Source organism: Heloderma suspectum, chromosome 9, assembly GCF_057233095.1.
Source record: "Heloderma suspectum isolate Gila_16-S chromosome 9, 16-S_ref, whole genome shotgun sequence".
Taxonomy (NCBI): Eukaryota; Metazoa; Chordata; class Lepidosauria; order Squamata; family Helodermatidae; genus Heloderma; species Heloderma suspectum.
In genome coordinates this window covers 35,290,750-35,308,448 of record NC_139466.1, presented here as the reverse complement: position 1 = coordinate 35,308,448, position 17,699 = coordinate 35,290,750, and the positions used below count along the sequence as shown (strand labels likewise).

The window sequence follows — 17,699 nt, the reverse complement described above, 5'->3', positions numbered from 1 at the left end:
AATGTCCCAGAGAGGAAGGCCAGGATCTCTTCTAGATCATCCCAGAGTTCAGGACATGGAATAATGGGCTCAAGTTACAGGCAGCCAGATTCCGGCTGAACATCAGGAAAACCTTCCTGACTATAAGAGCAATACAACAATGGAACCACTTACCCAGGGAGGTGGTGGGCTCTCCCACACCAGAGGCATTCAAGACGAGGCTGGACAGGCACCTGTTAGGGATGCTCTGATTTGGATTCCTGCACTGAGCAGGGGGTTGGACTTGATGGCCTTGTAGGCCCCTTCCAACCCTACTATTCTATGATTTTCACAGTACAAAATCTAAGCACTGAAACTAAATAGTAACCAGTTTTATTACTGGCATATTTAGTTCAAAGATACGGTAGGTAAATTGTGCTCATAAAATTTCCGTAGATTGGATGCAATGCCTATGCCACAGAAGTGGATGTATAAGAGAAGAAAGAGGCAGCAAACTTCCAACCAGATAACTTGACTAATATATTTGGGAGGGGAATTTGATACATTCCCACCCTCTGGTTCTTTCTTTACTTGTCATGGCTCAAAAGGAGAAGTGAGTAGGGATGTAAGAGAATTCCGCCACGGATCTCGGGGAGGCCAAATGCCAGTGCATTCGGCCCCCCGAAATTGGTGGCGGAACGGTCTGCCCCCCCCCGGGACAAGACTTACCTGGGCGGATCTTCCTGGCGGCGGCGGCTCTGGTGGCGGTTCGACGGAAGCCGGTCTTCTGACCGGCTGCCGCCGCCGCCGCCATTTCCAGTTAAAAAAACAAACAAACAAACAAAAAACGAATGTGATAGGCTATGTAAAGATTTACGTAGCCTATCATGGCTAAGTTTTTTTAAAAAACCGTGATAGGCTACGTAAATGTTTACGTAGCCTATCACGGCTGACTTAAAAATAACAACAACAACGTGCGTACGCAAATGGTGGTGGCCACGGCCACTTGCGTTCCTTATTTTGGCACGTCTTAGTGTACATCAAGATTTTCGTAGACTAAGATGGCGAAAATAAGGGGAACGCAAATAGCGTAGACGCTACGCTATTTGTGTTCCCCTTATTTTTGCTGTCTTAGTCTACGTAAATGTTTACGTAGACTAAGACGTGCCAAAATAAGGAATGCGCCGCCATTTGCATACACGCACGTGTTTTTTTCTTTTAAATCAGCCGTGATAGGCTACATAAACATTTACGTAGCCTATCATGGCTGACTGCAGGGACGCAAACGGCAGCAGAGAATCCCTGCGGAGCACAACTGGCCGGCCAGGATTCCGGGGGAGGGGGAGGAACGGAGCGCCTCCCCCCCCATCCAGGATTCCGGGGGGAGGGACGGAGCGCCTCCCCCCCCCCATCAACATAATCCACGAAAGGTAAGTGCCTTTCGTACATCCCTAGAAGTGAGCTGGACTGAGTATTCAAATCTCTGTTCAGCGGCATATACTCAGGCTGATTTTATAGCAGGGCCGGTGGCAGGTTTGGGTGGCAGCAGAGGTAGGCTAGTCCTGCATGGCTCCATAGGGGAGCCGAGCTGCAGTTTTAATGTCTCACGCTGCCCCTGGTGCAGTCTAGTTCCAGTGCCTTATGAGCAATTAAAGAGGCTGCAACTAGACCTTGCTGTCCGGGGCTGATGAGAGCGCTGGGATTTTTTTTTAAAAAAGAGAACACGATAGGAAGCTGCCTTCTACTGAATTGGTCCATCTAGCCCAGTATTGTCCACACGGACCGGCACTGGTTTCCCAGCATTTCAGGCAGGCGGTTCTCCTAGCCCTACCTGGAGATGTCAGAGATTGAACCTGGAACCTTCTGCACGCAAAGCAGGTGCTCCACCCACTGAGCCACAGCCCCTTTTGGCTCATCCTAGCTCTTTTGCACCAGCCTCCAGTGGGTGGGTCTCAGGATCCTAGGTAAAAATAATAATAAAAAAATCTCACAAGCCTCTAGTCTGCCCAACTTTTGCTCTACCGCTATGCCAGCCGTCTCCAATCTGGCTCCCTGCGGATGATGTTGCACTACAAGTCCCATTCTCCCCAGCCAGCTTGGAGGGAGCCAGGCTGGGGAAGGTCATTTTGAGGTATGGCCTTAAAATGCTGCACTCCTTTGCGCCTTTTACACACGAGCAAACCCACTGGACTCCCTCACGGGCTTGCTTCTGACCAGTGGGGGCTGGTGGCTCCAATTTCGGTGGGGCTGAGTTTGCACCCTGGGCTTCGTTCAGAACCAGCCAGAACTCTAAAGGAGCCTGTCCAAGAGGCCGAGCCCTAGCCCCAACATGGGCTCAGCACCTTGGATAGCTTCTTTCGGGCTCTGGCCGAAACCCGGAGTGAGATCTACGGCCCCACCTAAAACGGAGCCACCCGCCAGCACTGCTTCTGGCCGGCCCCGCAAAGCTCGGCGCTCCCAGCACCGCGCATGCGCCGGAGGGAGAGGGGGGGGAGAGCTGCAACGGCTCCGCCCTGCTCCCCTCCCTCGGGCCGCCCGTCACGGCCTCCCGTCGCCCGTGGAGACGCCGGGCCCCGCCCCGCCCCGCCGTCGGGCGACGCGAACGCCGCGCCCCGCCCGCGCTCACTGCGCATGCGCGCGCGGCCGGGCGCGGAGCGTGCGTCCCCGCCCTGCTCCTCCCCTCCTCCCCAAGATGGCGGCGGCCACCAGCGGCGAGGCGGTTTGCGGCGACGGACCCGCGGGGGGCGGCAAGAGGACGCACCTGGGCATCCCCGAGGCCGTCTTCGTGGTACGCGCGGGCGGGCTCTGCCTCAGAGGGGCCGCAGACGGCGAGGGGAAGAGGGCCCGGCGGCACAGGGCCTGAGGCGGGCGGCGAGAATGAAGCGCTCGAGCGGCGATGCTGAGGGGAACGCGGGGGGGCGGGGGGGGCGGCGCTGCGGCGTGCGCGCGCGAGTGCGCACGCGCGGGGTTTCTGGCAAGTCTCGGGGCCTGGAGAGACCCGAGAGGAGCCCCGCGGAACGGGCCCGTCCGGGCTGACGCCCCATTCTCACCTTGGCCTCTGCGGAAAGACTTCGGCGGGCGTCTTCTGGAAGGCAGAGTAGACGTGGCTGAGGGCGCAATCCTGCGCATGTTTAGGCAGAGAAGAGCCCTACAGCTCCCAGCATTCCCCAGCCGGCGGGCTGGGGAATGCTGGGAGTTGTGGGACTCTTTTCTGCCTAAACATGGGCCGGCTGGGGAATGCTGGGAGCTGTAGGACTCCTTTCTGCCTAAAGATGCGCAGGATTGCGCCCCAGTTTGCTAGTGGCTGCCCCAAGCATGGTAGTGGTGGTAGTGGGAATCCCGGAGGGCCAGGGATCCCCAGCCTGGTCCGCATGCACATTGTTCAGTCGTGTCCGACTCTTCGTGACCCCATGGACCACAGCACGCCGGGCCTTCCTGTCCTGCGCTCTCTCCCGGAGCGTGCTCAAGTCCACATTCATTGCATCGGTGATGCTATCTAGCCATCTCATCCTCTGCCGTCCCCTTCTCCTTTTGCCTTCAGTCTTTCCCAGCAACAGGGTCTTTTCCAGTGACTTTTCTCTTCGCATTAGGTGGCCAAAATATTTGAGCTTCAGCTTCAGTATCTGTCCTTCCAATGAGCACTCAGGGTTGATTTCCTTTAGGATGGACTGATTTGACCTCCTTGCAGTCCAGGGCACTCGTAAGAGTCTTCTCCAGCACCACAGTTCGAAAGCATCAATTCTTCGGCGCTCAGCCTTCCTTATAGTCCAGCTCTCACAGCCATACATTACTACTGGGAAAACCATAGCTTTGATTAGACGGACCTTTGTCGGCAAGGTGATGTCTCTGCTTCTTACTATGCTGTCTAGGTTGGCCATAGCTTTCCTCCCAAGGAGCAAGCGTCTTTTAATTTCATGGCTACAGTCACCGTCTGTGGTGACCTTGGAGCCCAAGAAAATAAAATCTGTCACTGCTTCCATTTCTTCCCCTTCTATATGCCAGGAAGTGATGGGGCCAGATGCCATGATCTTAGTTTTTTTAATGTTGAGTTTCAAACCAGCTTTTGCACTCTCCACTTTCACCCTCAACAAGAGGCTCTTTAGATCCTCTTCGCTTTCTGCCATTAGGGTGGTATCATCTGCGTATCTGAGGTTGTTGATAATTCTCCCGGCAATCTTAATTCCAGTCTGTGATTCATCCAAGCCTGAAACAAATGGTTTTTACGTTTTTAAAAAAAGCACGCCACCCAGCAGTGATGGCATGTTGGTCACTGGGGCTGTTGGAACTTAGGAACATAGGAAGCTGCCTTATACTGAGTCAGGCCATCAGGCCATCGAACTTGGTATTGTTGACACCGATTAGCAGCGGCTCTCCAAGGTTTCAGGCAGGATTCTTTCCTAGCCCTACCTGGAGGTGCTACAGATCGAACCTGGGACTTTCTTCGTGTAAAGCAGCTGCTCTGCCACAGAGCTAGAGCCCCTCCTAGTCCGTTTCTGGGTCCAGTTCATACGTTTCTGGGTGTTACTCAAAAGTTAATTTTTAGAGCCCTCAGCAGTTTGTGGCCAGGCTACCTGAAGAATCTTCTTCTCCCGCTTATACCTGCCTGGACCCTCAGATCATCTTTGGAGGCCCTCCTCCAAGTGCTCCTGACAAATGAGGTCAGGTGGTTGGCTGCTAAGGAGGGCCTTTTCAGTGGTGGCACTCCACTTGCGGAATACCCGCTCCAGAGAGGCTTGCCTGGCAGCTAGGCCAAGTGGACAGGAGACCTTATTTTCACAGGCTTTTTAGTCGTTCAGTTTTGTGAGTTTTTAAAAACACGTTTTTAGGGTTTAACACTGCTGCTGGCTTTTACTCTGGTTTTACTCTGTTTTAAGCTTTTAAAGGTTTTGTATTACGTTTTATCGTGTTGTATTTTGGGGTTTTATTTTTTGTGGACCGCCTAGAGAGCTCTGGCTATTGGGTGGAACAGAAATGTAATAAATAAATAAATGTTTAGTAGCTTCTGATTGGCTTGTCTGCCACACAATTATATCAAGGATGTAAGGCAGCCTTTTCTAGCCTGGTGCCCTTCAGATGTTTTGGACTTCAATGATTGCCATATATTACCTCCAGTATTGGAGGCAGTATGAATGTGTATGCTGGGGAGCATGGGCAAGATGATGATACTGCACTCATGTGCTACTTGTGGGTATCCCACAGGCAGCTGGTTGGCCACTGTGTGAACAGAATGCTGGACGAGTAGACCCTTGGTATGATCCAGCATGGCTCTTCTTATGTATTACACTTTTGTCCAAGGAGCTTAAGGCAGTATACATGATCCTTCCCTCCATTCCCCAATATTATCCTAACAACAACAACAACTGTGAGGGAGGTTAAGTGGAGCAATTGTGCTAGTGACTGACTCAAGATCATAAAATCATAGAATAATAGGGTTGGAAGGGGCCTATAAGACCGTTGAGTCCAACCCCCTGCTCAATGCAGGAATCCAAGTCAGAGCATCCCTGACAGATGGCTGTCCAGCCACATCTTGAATGCTTCCAGTGTGGGAGAGCCCACCACCTCCCTAGGAAATTGGTTCCATTGTCGTATTGCTCTAACAGTCAGGAAGTTTTTCCTGAATCTGGCTTCCTGTAACTTGAGCTCATTATTCCATGTCCTGCATTCTGGGATGATTGAGAAGAGATCTTGGCCTTCCTCTCTGTGACAACCGTGAGCTTCATAGCTGGATGGGGATTTGAACTTGGGTCTCCTCCATCCTAGTCCACCAATACACTACACCGCTGTCTGTTTGATAGTTGTGTGTAGTCCTGTCTATCATGGATTTATCTAATTTATTGTAAATAATAGCTCAGATGGCCTCTGTAGACCAGTAACCTGTTGCCATCATTGTGGGCTGACCATATTTCCTTGAGACAAAAACAGGATATTGGGATGACAAAAACGAGACGGGGTTATGTAATATTCTGCTGTAATAAAAAAAAATAGCTAACAGCCTGTTGAACCAAAATATGAGTCTGAAAAGTCCGAATCAAACTGAATGTAGGGCAGAAAGAATCTGCTGGGATGATGGTAGAAATAACAGTAAGACTCACCCTCCTGGCTCCCACACGCTGAATGGGGCTTAGCGACCGCCTCTTGAATTCCCCACCGCTGCAGACAAGCAAGGGGGCGGCGTCTGATCGTCGCTAGCTCAAGAAACCTGGCCCTGACTGGATAAAGTAAATGGAACGTCCTCTTTCATCGGACTAGTAGTTTTATTGCATGCATTGATTAGCATAGAACCTTATGATAACCGTGTTCAGATTTTAAAAAAAATTAAAAATGGAACAAAATTGACATTTATATTAAAACGACGGGACAGTCGGGAAATATGGGGAAAACGGTACTGTCCCGTTTAAAACGGTATGTATGGTCAGCCTACATCAGTGGCCAGCAAGATCCTTCTGTGAAGTCCACTGTATGTGTGTGGAGATAAGTATATGTATTAGGCTGCACTGCCATTCTTCCTTGGCTACCTGCTTATGTGGGGTTGAATCTGAAAGGAAAAAAAATGTAGTTATCGTTCTTAGTCTCTTCTTCATTTTTACCCAAACGGGGAGAGGGAGCTGAGAGCCGCTAAATGAGGAACAATATTGGAATTGGTGGCAATTTCCTAATCTTTACATGTGAGGATATACTTCACTTGTTCATTTTAAGTCATTTAGATAGTTCTTGATGGCTTTAAGCAGTCTTCATTTGTTGAAGAATGCTCTCATATTCATATTATTTTAATATATTATCATATCTTAATATTATCTTGAAGGGTGGGTGTAGGGTTAGAGCACTGAGGTTAAATCCTTGAAATCTTTAACAAGACAAAAACCTTGGTCGGAAGGGTGAGAGAAATCCACCCTTCTGCGGATTCTGAGTGGTCTGACTCAGTAGGGATGTTTGGACGATTGCAGGGGGGAAAAGCCACCGTGGCTTCTCCCCCTGCCCCTGTGTGTCCCATGCACACACCGGTTGTTTACATACCTGCACTGCAGCATGTTGTGCAAACCCAGCATGTGGCATTGAGGATGGCTTCCTACTCACCCTACGACCCCTACTGCATATTGCATTGTCACAATAAAGCAACATCATATGTTTGTCATGCAGCTGAACCTTTAGTCCTGGAACAGTTATCGCTCCATTTTGGGTAGTCCTAACATGTTAGGCTGACTTATTTTCCATTTATCATTCAGATTTGATCAGATTTCAGTGCTGATCAAAATGTTTGCCTTTTCCTGGAAGTGCCAATTCTGAGAACCACCTGGGTAGACCAAGGACTTCATACATTTATTTGGATATGAAGTGTAATTTTAATTCCATAGATTTGGAGTCAGATTTAACTCTCGTACTTGAGCTTAATGGTATTTAGGGTCATATTCAGTGTTTCTCTCTCACTGCACTCTGAGAGAAAGTGTTCTTTCCCAAACGGTTCCTTTCCTCCCGTGTTGTCTTAGAATTGCATATTTTCAAGTGATTTCGATCACCATGAAAAATACTATTTTAAATCATCACAGTTCCTAGTTTGTAACTCATGTTTCTTGAATATATATACATGATTTGGTTGCCATAACAATTAAAACATACTGATTCACACTAAGGAGCCTTTACACTACAAAACTCTTGATCACAAAGGCCATATGCCTTCTGCAGTGCAGACATGGTGCCCAGCTGTTTCCAGAAAAAGGGCTTAGAAAAAGGACAACTTGTGGCCTTCCAGATGTTCTGGCCTACAACTCCTGTCTTCAGAGTACCTTTGAGTACTGGATGCCTGGGAGAAATAAAGGGTACCCTTTCTTCCCTGTTTGTGGAGGTCCAGAGGTGTATGAATGGCCACAGTTAGCAACAGAATGTTGACGTAGATGGACCTCAGGTGGCAGGCCTGATCTAGCAAGGCATTTTGGTTCTTATGAATCCTTTTTGGTGTAAATTCACTGGATAACATACTGGAAACCAGCCTTGTCCTTAGGTACTTGTCTGGCTCACCTTTTGGCTAGTAAAATATACCTCCATGAGATGAGTAATAGCCTCATCATTGCGGTCTGAGCTTGCTCTGACAATGCCAGGGGACATCATATGTATACATGCAGCAGTCACAGTACCCTAGTTGTCTTGTCAGCTGGGGAAACATGGTTGCATGCTGTAGCTGGTATTCTCACTAGACAGAGCACCCAGACCTGGAAAAGCATTGGCTGTCCTTTCTGCTTCCTTGCTTTAAGGTCACTGTGCTGCAGAAACACAATGAACCGGTTCACATGTAATAGTAGCAAATCATGGATTAATTAACTCACAATTGGCCACTACACATGCTGGGCACGGTCCACAGTCATTTTGAATATTCAGCCCCCAGTTGGTACTATATGACGTCCGGACCCCACAGATTAATCATGGGTTAAACAACCCACAGTTTGTCTACAGTTAGTTAAATGTGGGTTGTTTAACCCACGAGTAACCTGTAGTGTCCATGTTTGTATGTCATGTAGCAACCTCTGATGGGGAGTTGAACATTCAAAAAGGCTGCAGAACACGCCTGGCATTAACTGCAGCAAATCATGGGTTAATTAACCCGCTGTTAGGTGCAGTCAGGTCCAGGGCGCCGCTATGGTGGCTACCGATCTTGCAGCAGGGAAGAACACAGTGCCAGTTTCAGGTTTGGGTGGACCTTTGGGGAAGACACCCTCAGAAGACCTTCCTCCTCTCCACTATTGTTGCCAACTGCTGCTAGTTGTTACTATCTGCTCACGTGCCAGACAGAGGGATGCTGCTGCTTCTCACCTCCATCATTGTTTGCTAGTTCATTCCCTCTGAGTGAGAGGGAGAAGGTACATGAACAAGCAGGTGGAAGTGGTGAGGAAGGGCAGGTTCTAATGAGTTTCAGTGGTGGGCTTTCTGCTGGGGCAGGTACCTGATCATGCCAGTCCCTGATGCCAGCCATGGCTGAAGGCAAAGCAGACAAGGTGTTGGCAAGCCATCCCTGACTATTTACAAGGTTGCCTGAACCAAAGCTTTTGTAGTTACTAAAACTTTAAAATGTGTGGTATGTTTTTTTACTTGAAGGAAGATGTAGATTCCTTTATGAAACAGCCAGGAAATGAGACAGCAGACATAGTGCTGAAGAAGCTGGACGAACAGTATCAGAAATATAAATTTATGGAGCTTAACCTTGCCCAGAAGAAAAGAAGGTGGGTGTTTTTTTGTGGTGCATTTCATGTAGGCTATTCTAAAGTTTAAAATGATTGGTTTTGGGGGGTAAAATTCAAAAGATTTGTCTGTAACCTGTAATTGTCTCTATTAATTTCATTCCTGTTTGAAGTAGCAGAAAAGCTCATATAATGGTTCTTTGATTTAATTTTAATTTTAGTAAAGCCAAGGAATGCTTAGGTTATAGCACTAACATATTTTTAACAGTTTCAGTTGGCGTGCTGTATGGTGATAGTCATAGTTCAGTGGTTCCCAGCGTTGTATCCCCATATGTTGATGGACTACAAGTCCCACCATTCCTGACAATTTGCCCTACAGGCTGGGGATTATGGGAGTTGTAGTCTGCAGTAGCATCCTGTTCTTGCCCAGCAAAGTGGCCTATCCTATTACTTTGCCTGTCAATCGTAATTACATTATAGAAGATTACTACCAAATAATATTATGGAGGTGGAGTTGAATTGATTTAGCAGGATGGATGGTGACTGAAATGTCACTAAAGTGAGTAGCTGACTTCTCTTAAATCCTTTCCATTACCCCTTTACAACAGTATTGTTTCAGCATGTTCCTGAAGGTTCATAGTGGGATTAGAGTGTACAAGCAACATGCAAGCAAATATCCTATAACTGGTATTTAAGTATATTTCTGTATTTAGTTGAAAATATGACGAATTGCAAGTAGAATCCCAGATGCAATTCGGAATTCCTACCTACTCTCAGATCTAAATACCCAGCCCTTCCAAGCCACCCTAGACTCTCATAAGAACAGCAGAAGAGCCTTGCTGAATCAGACCAAAGGTCCATCTACTGCCGCATCTCGTTTACAGCAGTGGCCAATCAGACGCCGCTGGGAATCCCATAAGCTAGAGTATGAAGGCGGTTCTCTCCCACCCCCAGCCCCATTTATCTCAAGCACTTGGTACTCAAAGTCATTCTGTCTCTGAATACTGAGGTTCCGTTCAGCCATCATCCTGATGACTGCAGTTCCCGGAAGCTGCTGCACTGGTAGGATATATGCTGGAAGGACTTGAGATGCCAGCATTGTGTTATAAGTTGTAAATAGTGCCTCGAAGTGTTAGCGTATAAGAATGTTTGGCATGTTTCAGTAGGTACTTGTCTCTGTGTTAAAATATATATAGCAGACAATTAGCAATAAAGGGGCCACCATGTGAAAGAATTAGATATCTGCACCCACATCTGCTTTTTGCTGTGTGTTACTTTACTTATACTAAGAATTACAGTATCTCCAGGTGAAAAATTAGAAAATTAATCTGGCTGTGCCATCTCAGAGGCAGTGATTAGTAGTTGGGTTTCTATAAAACTAATTCCATGTTTATATTTATCCTTAAAAAGGATCCATCCAAAATAATACAGGGTATTTCAAAAAGATGAACCCGATTTGAAATCGCTATATCTCTGCAACCACAAGCCGCCCATGAATGAAACTCTTACCTCTTGAAAGGGTGGGGTATAGAGTTTCAGATGAATACTGCTAGATGCCTTTCTCAGCGCACAAACAGCCCCTAGCCTCAGCCATTTGCAAGATGGCGACCCTGCAACACAAGGCGGTTTGCATTCTGCAGTTCAGCAAGACTGAATCTGCTATTGTGGTGCAACGTGCGTTTCAATGGCGTTTTGGCATTGAGGAAACAATTTGAGGAAACAGGCTGTTTATGTAAGCGGAAGAGCACAGGGTGACCATGCACTTCAGAGGAAAATGTGAGAAGAATTCAAGAGAGTTTTCAGCGTAGCCCACGCAAGTCCACTTGTCGTGCCAGCCGAGAACTTGTGATCTCTCATATGATTGTCTGGCATGTGTTAAGGCGACGTTTAATTATGAGGCATGATAACTCATTAAACCGTTTGTAACTTTTGGTGTAATTGTAACATGTTGCCATCGTGAAATATACTGCTTTGAAATTGGGTCCATCATTTTGAAACACCCTGTAGATCCTATTTCCATGCACAATTATACTGGTATATGAGTTGTAGAAGGTTGTTTGCTCCCTGTGATAAGTTCTGGTGTCCAAAGTGAGCTAAAGCTAACCAGTAACTTCCTTAAGTAGAAAAAAAGTGCCCTGGAAATCATATACTTTGTTGGACTGAAGTGTTTCTCTCCCCCTGCCCCCAATATACATGTAAGTCTAAAACAGTTTAGTAAGCTAATGTGGAAGTAATACTTTACATCTGTTTTATTCACAGGTTAAAAAATCAAATTCCTGAAATTAAGCAGACTTTAGAAATCTTAAAACACATGCAAAAGAAAAAGGTAAATTCCTTACTGTTTGTATAGGAATATGTAAAGCTTTCTTGTCATAGGATGCTTGAGAATTTTGGGATGCTCTGCCTCATCTAATTTCACAGAATAAAAGAATTTCTCTGAACAAATAGATAGGGGAGAAAATGCACTGTAATAGTTCTAAGCCGGTGTGGGGAACCGATATCAGCCCAAAGGCCAAAGTCAGCTTCAGAGAAGCTCTCAAGGGCCATATTCCAGGGGTGGGGGCATGGGTCCAAAGACAAAAGGAATGGGTCCAAAAATACAAAATGACTGTCAGCTCATTGTAGCTTAAAGCTCTTACTGCCGGTAACTAAGTTGTAGGAAAGGCGTTTCATCCTTTTAGAAAGGGGGAAAACATGAAAGGGTTGGTGATTGGAGGAAAGAGGGTGGGGCCAGGGGAAGGAGCCTGGCCATTTGGGGAGCCCCAGAGAGGAGGATTTGGCTCCTTGGTCTGAGGTTCCTCACCTCTGCTTTAAGCCATGTATTAGTAGTCAAGTTCAATGGATATTTACCTTCCATATAATACCAGATCAATAATCACATCAAGCATGTTTTAGTTCTAACCTTAAACATTTTCTTGGTTGTAGAAAATTATTAATAGTAATTTCACCATATACCAGTGCTGTAGCCATGTTGACTTGTTATCTTTCCTTTCTAAAGGAATCTACAAATCTGATGGAAACCAGATTTTTATTGGCAGATAACCTCTACTGTAAAGCTTCAGTTCCTCCTACAGATAAAGTTTGTCTCTGGTTGGGGGTAAGTAAGCCTTGAGTAAGTATGCACAGGTCTAGAATTTAAGGCATCAGTCCTGATGCTGGATTAGCCCCAAACTTGGTTGGAAGGCATTCATGAGTTTTGATTATTGTGTATTCCATGCTGGAATTTCATGTGGCTTATTTGGCTTTGTGAATTCAGTTGTCATGACTTGTTCTATTTATACTCGAAAGGCAACATTACCCTTTCCAATCACTGTAATATTTGGGAATTATAGGGGTGGGCCTCTTAAATTGGAGTTGGATCCAGATTTATACTGAGTCAACTGCACTGGAGGAAGTGGATTTCCTCACAGCAGTGCCTTCAGCCCCCTGAAAATGCTACATAGAGAAATGAACTGGGTGAGCTGTGGTGTGGAGGAGAAGGGGATCCCCCAAAATTGGGTTTTGTGAGCAGTGCTCTTCCTCTCACTGAAGGTTCCTTCCTCTTATGGAAGGCAGATCCTTAATCCAACCTAATGTTGAAGAAAGTCTGAACTTGCTGTGACAAGTCTACTATCTGCAAAAACTTAATTGTAAACTACTGTGACTATGCTCATTTTGTGACCAAAATGGATGAAACATCCAAGGCCAGCCTTTTAACTATAATGTGTCAAGCATTTAAATTTGTGCTTAACTGTTGCTGTTTTAAACTTAGTTTTGTACCTAAGATAGAACAATGGCATTACATCTTCTAAGGGAAAGACAAAATGAAACCTAGGGTCTTGAAGGTGGATCTTAACTTGGCCTTATAACTAGTCTTTCATTTTAAAACTAATTTCAAGAAACCATAAAACAATTCTTCAATTTAAATTTTGTTTTTAGGCCAATGTAATGTTGGAATATGATATTGATGAAGCCCAGGCATTGCTAGAAAAGAATCTCTCCACAGCCACAAGAAACCTTGAGTCTCTAGAGGAAGATTTGGATTTTCTTAGGGATCAATTCACTACTACAGAAGTCAGTATCCTTTTAGGGATTCAACTTTTGGTTCAGAATATTATCACCTGTATCTCTGCTTGTTCATTTACTTTTTTCATGCTAATTTTCTTGTTGAAACAATTAAGGTCAAGAAAGAAAATCCAATGACAGGTGCAAATATTTACTTATATTTCTACACTGCTTTTCAGTCAAGATGGGCTCCCAAAGCAGCCTACTACTGGACTGCACATAAAAATGATGATTGAGTTCACACAACACGACAACCCGTACTTGTTGAGTATGGGTTGTCGCTGAACTGTAGGTTGTTGTGTTATGTGAACCCAGCCACTCTAACAAACCATGGATTGTTAACCACAAGCAACCCACAGTTTGCAATCCAACAACAAGCCATGGGTTCTCTTTATAGGTTGTTTGTGGGTTGTTAGCACAGCTGGGCTCACACAGCACAACAACCCACAGGTCAATAGCAACCCACACTTAACCCATAGCTTTGAATTGGGGTTGTCGTATTGTGTGAACCCAGCCACTGGTGCAGGCCATGGATTATTTGAGGGTTGTTTCCCCCTCAAACAAGCCATACCACCAGGTTCAGATGACAGAACAAGCCACACCCAGGTGGATAATTAGACAAATGGCACCCAGCATGCACTGCAGCTTAAACAAGACTTCGTGGCCTGTTTAAGCCATGGTGATCATGCAAACTGGGCCACTGTGAGCAGTGATACATTGGTTTATTGTGGTGAGTCATTTCTGGCTCCTAGCTGTTGATGACACAATCAACACTCTCCTCCTTTGAAGAAGAGAACAGAAGAAGCTGCTGATAGGCAACATTCTGAGTAACACAGCTCATTTTTAGCTGTCCTTCAGGAGAATACATTAGATAGATAGATCAAACTTCTTTGTTTTTTATGGAATGTTTTTCCCAAAGAAGTTCTAGAAAGTCTAAAATGGATTGGATTATTCTAGAAGTGGGCAACTTGTGGCCCTTGGGATGTTTTGGCCTATAATTCACATCATTTTATTTTATTTATTTTTATTTGTTTATTACATATCTGTACCTCCCAATAGCAAAAGCTGTCAGTTATCAGCCCAAATCATTGGCTATGCTGGCTAGAGCTGATGGGAATTGTAGGCTGAAACATCTGGAGGGCCACAAGTTGCCCACTCCCAGATTGCTCAGTACATTTGTTTGCAATGGCTTTGTTGTTCTTCCTCGACCTGTATTGGTGCTCTCCTCGTGTTGTGCTGCTTGTTAAAAGAATTAGCCGTTTTCTCTAGAAATGCAATGAGGACGGGATAATTTTCATCCATTTCATCATGAGCTAGCTGTCTAGCATACAGTGAGTTTTACCGCACATCTGCAGTCAGAAATCTAAATGCAGAAATCCCTTCAGAAATCTGTAGAAGTGGGGAGTAATAAGATTTTCCTTACAAGTTAATAAGTGGCCTGGTGCTCTGTATTTACCGACAGTTGAGAGCTAGTTTACCCAAACAAGCTTTGGTTATTCTCTCCACATAAGCATGCACTCTGGTACATAACTAAATGAAGGCGTGCTTGATATGAACTTACTGCAGTCATTTCCATGGCTTCAAATAGGGCAGTTATGATTGCGATCATGGAAAAAGCTGTCAGGTGTCTCCATGAGTGTAACTTTTTTTACATGTTTGTGTGCCTGAGCACACATTCGTGTGGAGAGGATAAATGCCACTTGTTTGTGTGGGCTGGCCTTAAGTTCCTGGCAATTTCAGACCTTTAGTATTGTCGCAGATACTGGAAAATAAAAGCCTTCATGCTCAAGCTCCGTGTTGATGAAACTGTATTGGTTCTTCTTTTCTACCAGGATTGCATACTGTTGCTTGTCATCAATTCTCAGTGCACCAACCTTCCTATTTTAAATGCACTGTGTAGAAGCTGGGTATGAATACAGCAGTGTCTAGTATTCAGGAGCCAGTATGCTCTGTGTAATGCAGACAAAATAATGAAGAGGTACAAGCAGCTGCTTTCACCTTATCAGTAGTTTCCTTAACTACACCTCCAGATATGGCTAGAGTTTATAATTGGGATGTAAAACGAAGAAACAAGGATGACCCTTCCAAAAGCAAAGCATAGTTCTGCCAGTTTTAAATGCAGTCCTGATTTTCAAAGTATTTTCTTATTTTCAAACAGCCCTTTGGCTCAGCCCACAGTGGACTGAGTTTAATTTAATCACTTCGGTCAGCAACATAAAAACCTAAAATATTGGTGAGCATCTTTATTTATTTGCAAGCCCTATTTGGCTCCATGCATGCTTCGTGAAATTACGGCTGGTTTGGAAAAGAAGCCACGAGGGATTCCATCTCTTCAGCCATAAAAATCTGTTGTAGGGAAATCCTTCCCAGAGGGTTTGTCTAAAAATGTGAAGTGCGTTATTAGGACATTTTAGCAGGTCACTATACTTTTGTAAGGGGTTGTTCATTGTTACATACAGCTGATAGGGGAGGTCAAGAAAATCTGGCTTGAGGAAAGATGCCCAGCAGGAGTGGTAGCAGTATGGGGAATACAAATACAATCTGTGTTCATTGCAGTCATGATCCCTTTGCCCTTCAAACATTTCCCATTTAATTCTGGTCTGAACAATTACTGGTTTGAGGTACTCATATATATACACTCACACACACTATTGACCTTTGGATTAAATAATTGAATAAACAATGCAACCTATATGTGGTCTCACTCAGTTCTGTGTTTGCATAAATATGCTTTTTACTCATCCAAGTTTGTAAAATTGGTGGGCATCCAGAAGCTAACAGCCTGTTGTATTTGGTCAGCAGGCTTGCTGCCCCTTCTGTCTCGTTCAGATGTCTTAATGCTTGCAAAGACACTGGTGAAACCTGCATTTAAACATGGATGGCGTATTTTAGCCTAGCTTCAGTTGTTATCAGGTTGAACGTTATTCCCATGTTGCTTATTATGAAGCTTTGCAGATGTGTTGCCTTGACACCTCCCCCTCTTCCTTGAAACCACAGTGCACACCCGACGGTCAAATTAGTGGTGTAGCTGGCAATGCAGGTTTCACTTCAGAACTAAAAGCAAATGTTAACTGTGTTCTAGTTTCATGTAATAAACAATACCTGTAAAATTTTTGTACTTTTATTTCATTATATTAAAACAGTGAAACTCAAAACATTTATGGCCGAACACTCTTATGCCTGTTTCTTTTCATCATAAGGGCCCCTAAATTTCCTTAAATATTTGTTCCTAGAATGGCTGAGGTGGTGGTGCTGGAGCAAATAAAGAAGGTTTAGTTCTTAAGTGATAGAAGATGTGGATAATGGCAAGCTTACAAATATATCCAGTGTTGGAGATGAAGCTGCAAACTGCTAGACTCTTAGGATTCCAAAGCATCTATTTTTGCCAGGGAGCAAGTAGGAAAAAAAATACATGTTGAAAGCACAAACCTTCAACATATCAAGCAAAAGAAGGTAATTCTATCTAGGTTTAGAAACAGAAGAAGGTAATGTTTCTGGTGAAGAAAAACTCAAAAGTTAGCATCCCTTTAATGCAATGAACGTACTTTCACAACTTTCCAATTTTTTCCTTATTAGATTACGGAAAAGAATATTTTTTTTCTAGGCATTTATCTCTTTAAGCAAGATGTAGATTCACTTGGTTTAGTTGGGAGGATGCAAGAGAAAAGGCACTGACGTGATTCTAACATTCACAATAAGATACCATGGCTTACTTAAATTACGAAAATCACCCCCGGCATGTGCCGTGATTTAAATAAGCCACAGTGGCTTACTTTGATTGTCTTACTAACAGACAAAATGAAGCTCTTGTAAGAACTTGAAATGATAGCTTGAATAAAATTCTGTGTGTTCAAACTGCAATATTCTAGATATTGAGTATTGTCAATAGTGCGAGATTCACTTGGAAGTTCCACATGGACAGTAGATCCCCCTGGGATCTACTAGATTGGACTGTCTGACGTGGTGCAGGTCAGCAGTGCTCACTTATCATTTGAAATAGGGATGAGTGGTTTTTGCTGTAGTGTTGAGAGGCATAGCTTCAGCTATCTTCTGGTTTAACTTGGAGAATTTCTACAATTTATGTATTGGCGCATGCACACTTCTCAATTAGTCTTCTCTTTCTGTACTGTTATGAGTCAATGTACATATGTGCTAATGCACATTAGTAACCTGTAAGAAAAAGGTACGACCTGAACAATGTGGCAAAAGCACACGGGCATCTGTCTGAACAAAGCCCGGAAATAAAAATGGAATCATGGATTATTTGGGGAGGGACTTTCCTATGCATCCCACTCTTCTAAGGGATGCTGGTAAAATGGCTTTCCAGTGGTCTTTAATGTTCTGTTATTTCAGAGCACTGTACACTTTGAATGCAAAGGCCAGAAGCTAAAGGATAACTTGACCAGTACTGCACATCCAAAGGGCACTTGGGCGTGAGTGCCTTGAATGGTTGCTTTTCTCATGCTGTATGACCAGCCCTTTGAGAGTTTCAAAAGCAGTTTGTGAAATGACCTAACAAGGGCCAGTTTT

At 44.8% G+C, this 17,699-nt stretch overlaps 1 protein-coding gene across 1 annotated transcript; it reads left to right on the top strand.

Annotated features, from left to right (window-relative positions):
• Nucleotides 1–1,251: 1,251 nt before the first annotated feature.
• On the top strand, nucleotides 1,252–16,283 carry VBP1 (VHL binding protein 1). Its single transcript, XM_084814104.1, has 6 exons — nucleotides 1,252–2,746; nucleotides 9,043–9,167; nucleotides 11,385–11,451; nucleotides 12,124–12,222; nucleotides 13,044–13,182; nucleotides 15,200–16,283. Exons 1-6 carry the CDS (start codon nucleotides 2,288–2,290, stop codon nucleotides 15,268–15,270), a joined length of 960 nt encoding a protein of 319 aa, XP_084670230.1. The 5' UTR covers nucleotides 1,252–2,287; the 3' UTR covers nucleotides 15,271–16,283.
• Nucleotides 16,284–17,699: the final 1,416 nt, after the last annotated feature.

Bases quoted from the DNA above. Each gene is read 5' to 3' on its own strand.
- VBP1 (XM_084814104.1), top strand. From the start codon at position 2,288: ATGGGCTCAGCACCTTGGATAGCTTCTTTCGGGCTCTGGCCGAAACCC. The intron at 2,747-9,042 runs GTACGCGCGGGC...TTTTACTTGAAG, and splicing joins TCCCCGAGGCCGTCTTCGTG to GAAGATGTAGATTCCTTTAT. The intron at 11,452-12,123 runs GTAAATTCCTTA...TCCTTTCTAAAG, and splicing joins AACACATGCAAAAGAAAAAG to GAATCTACAAATCTGATGGA.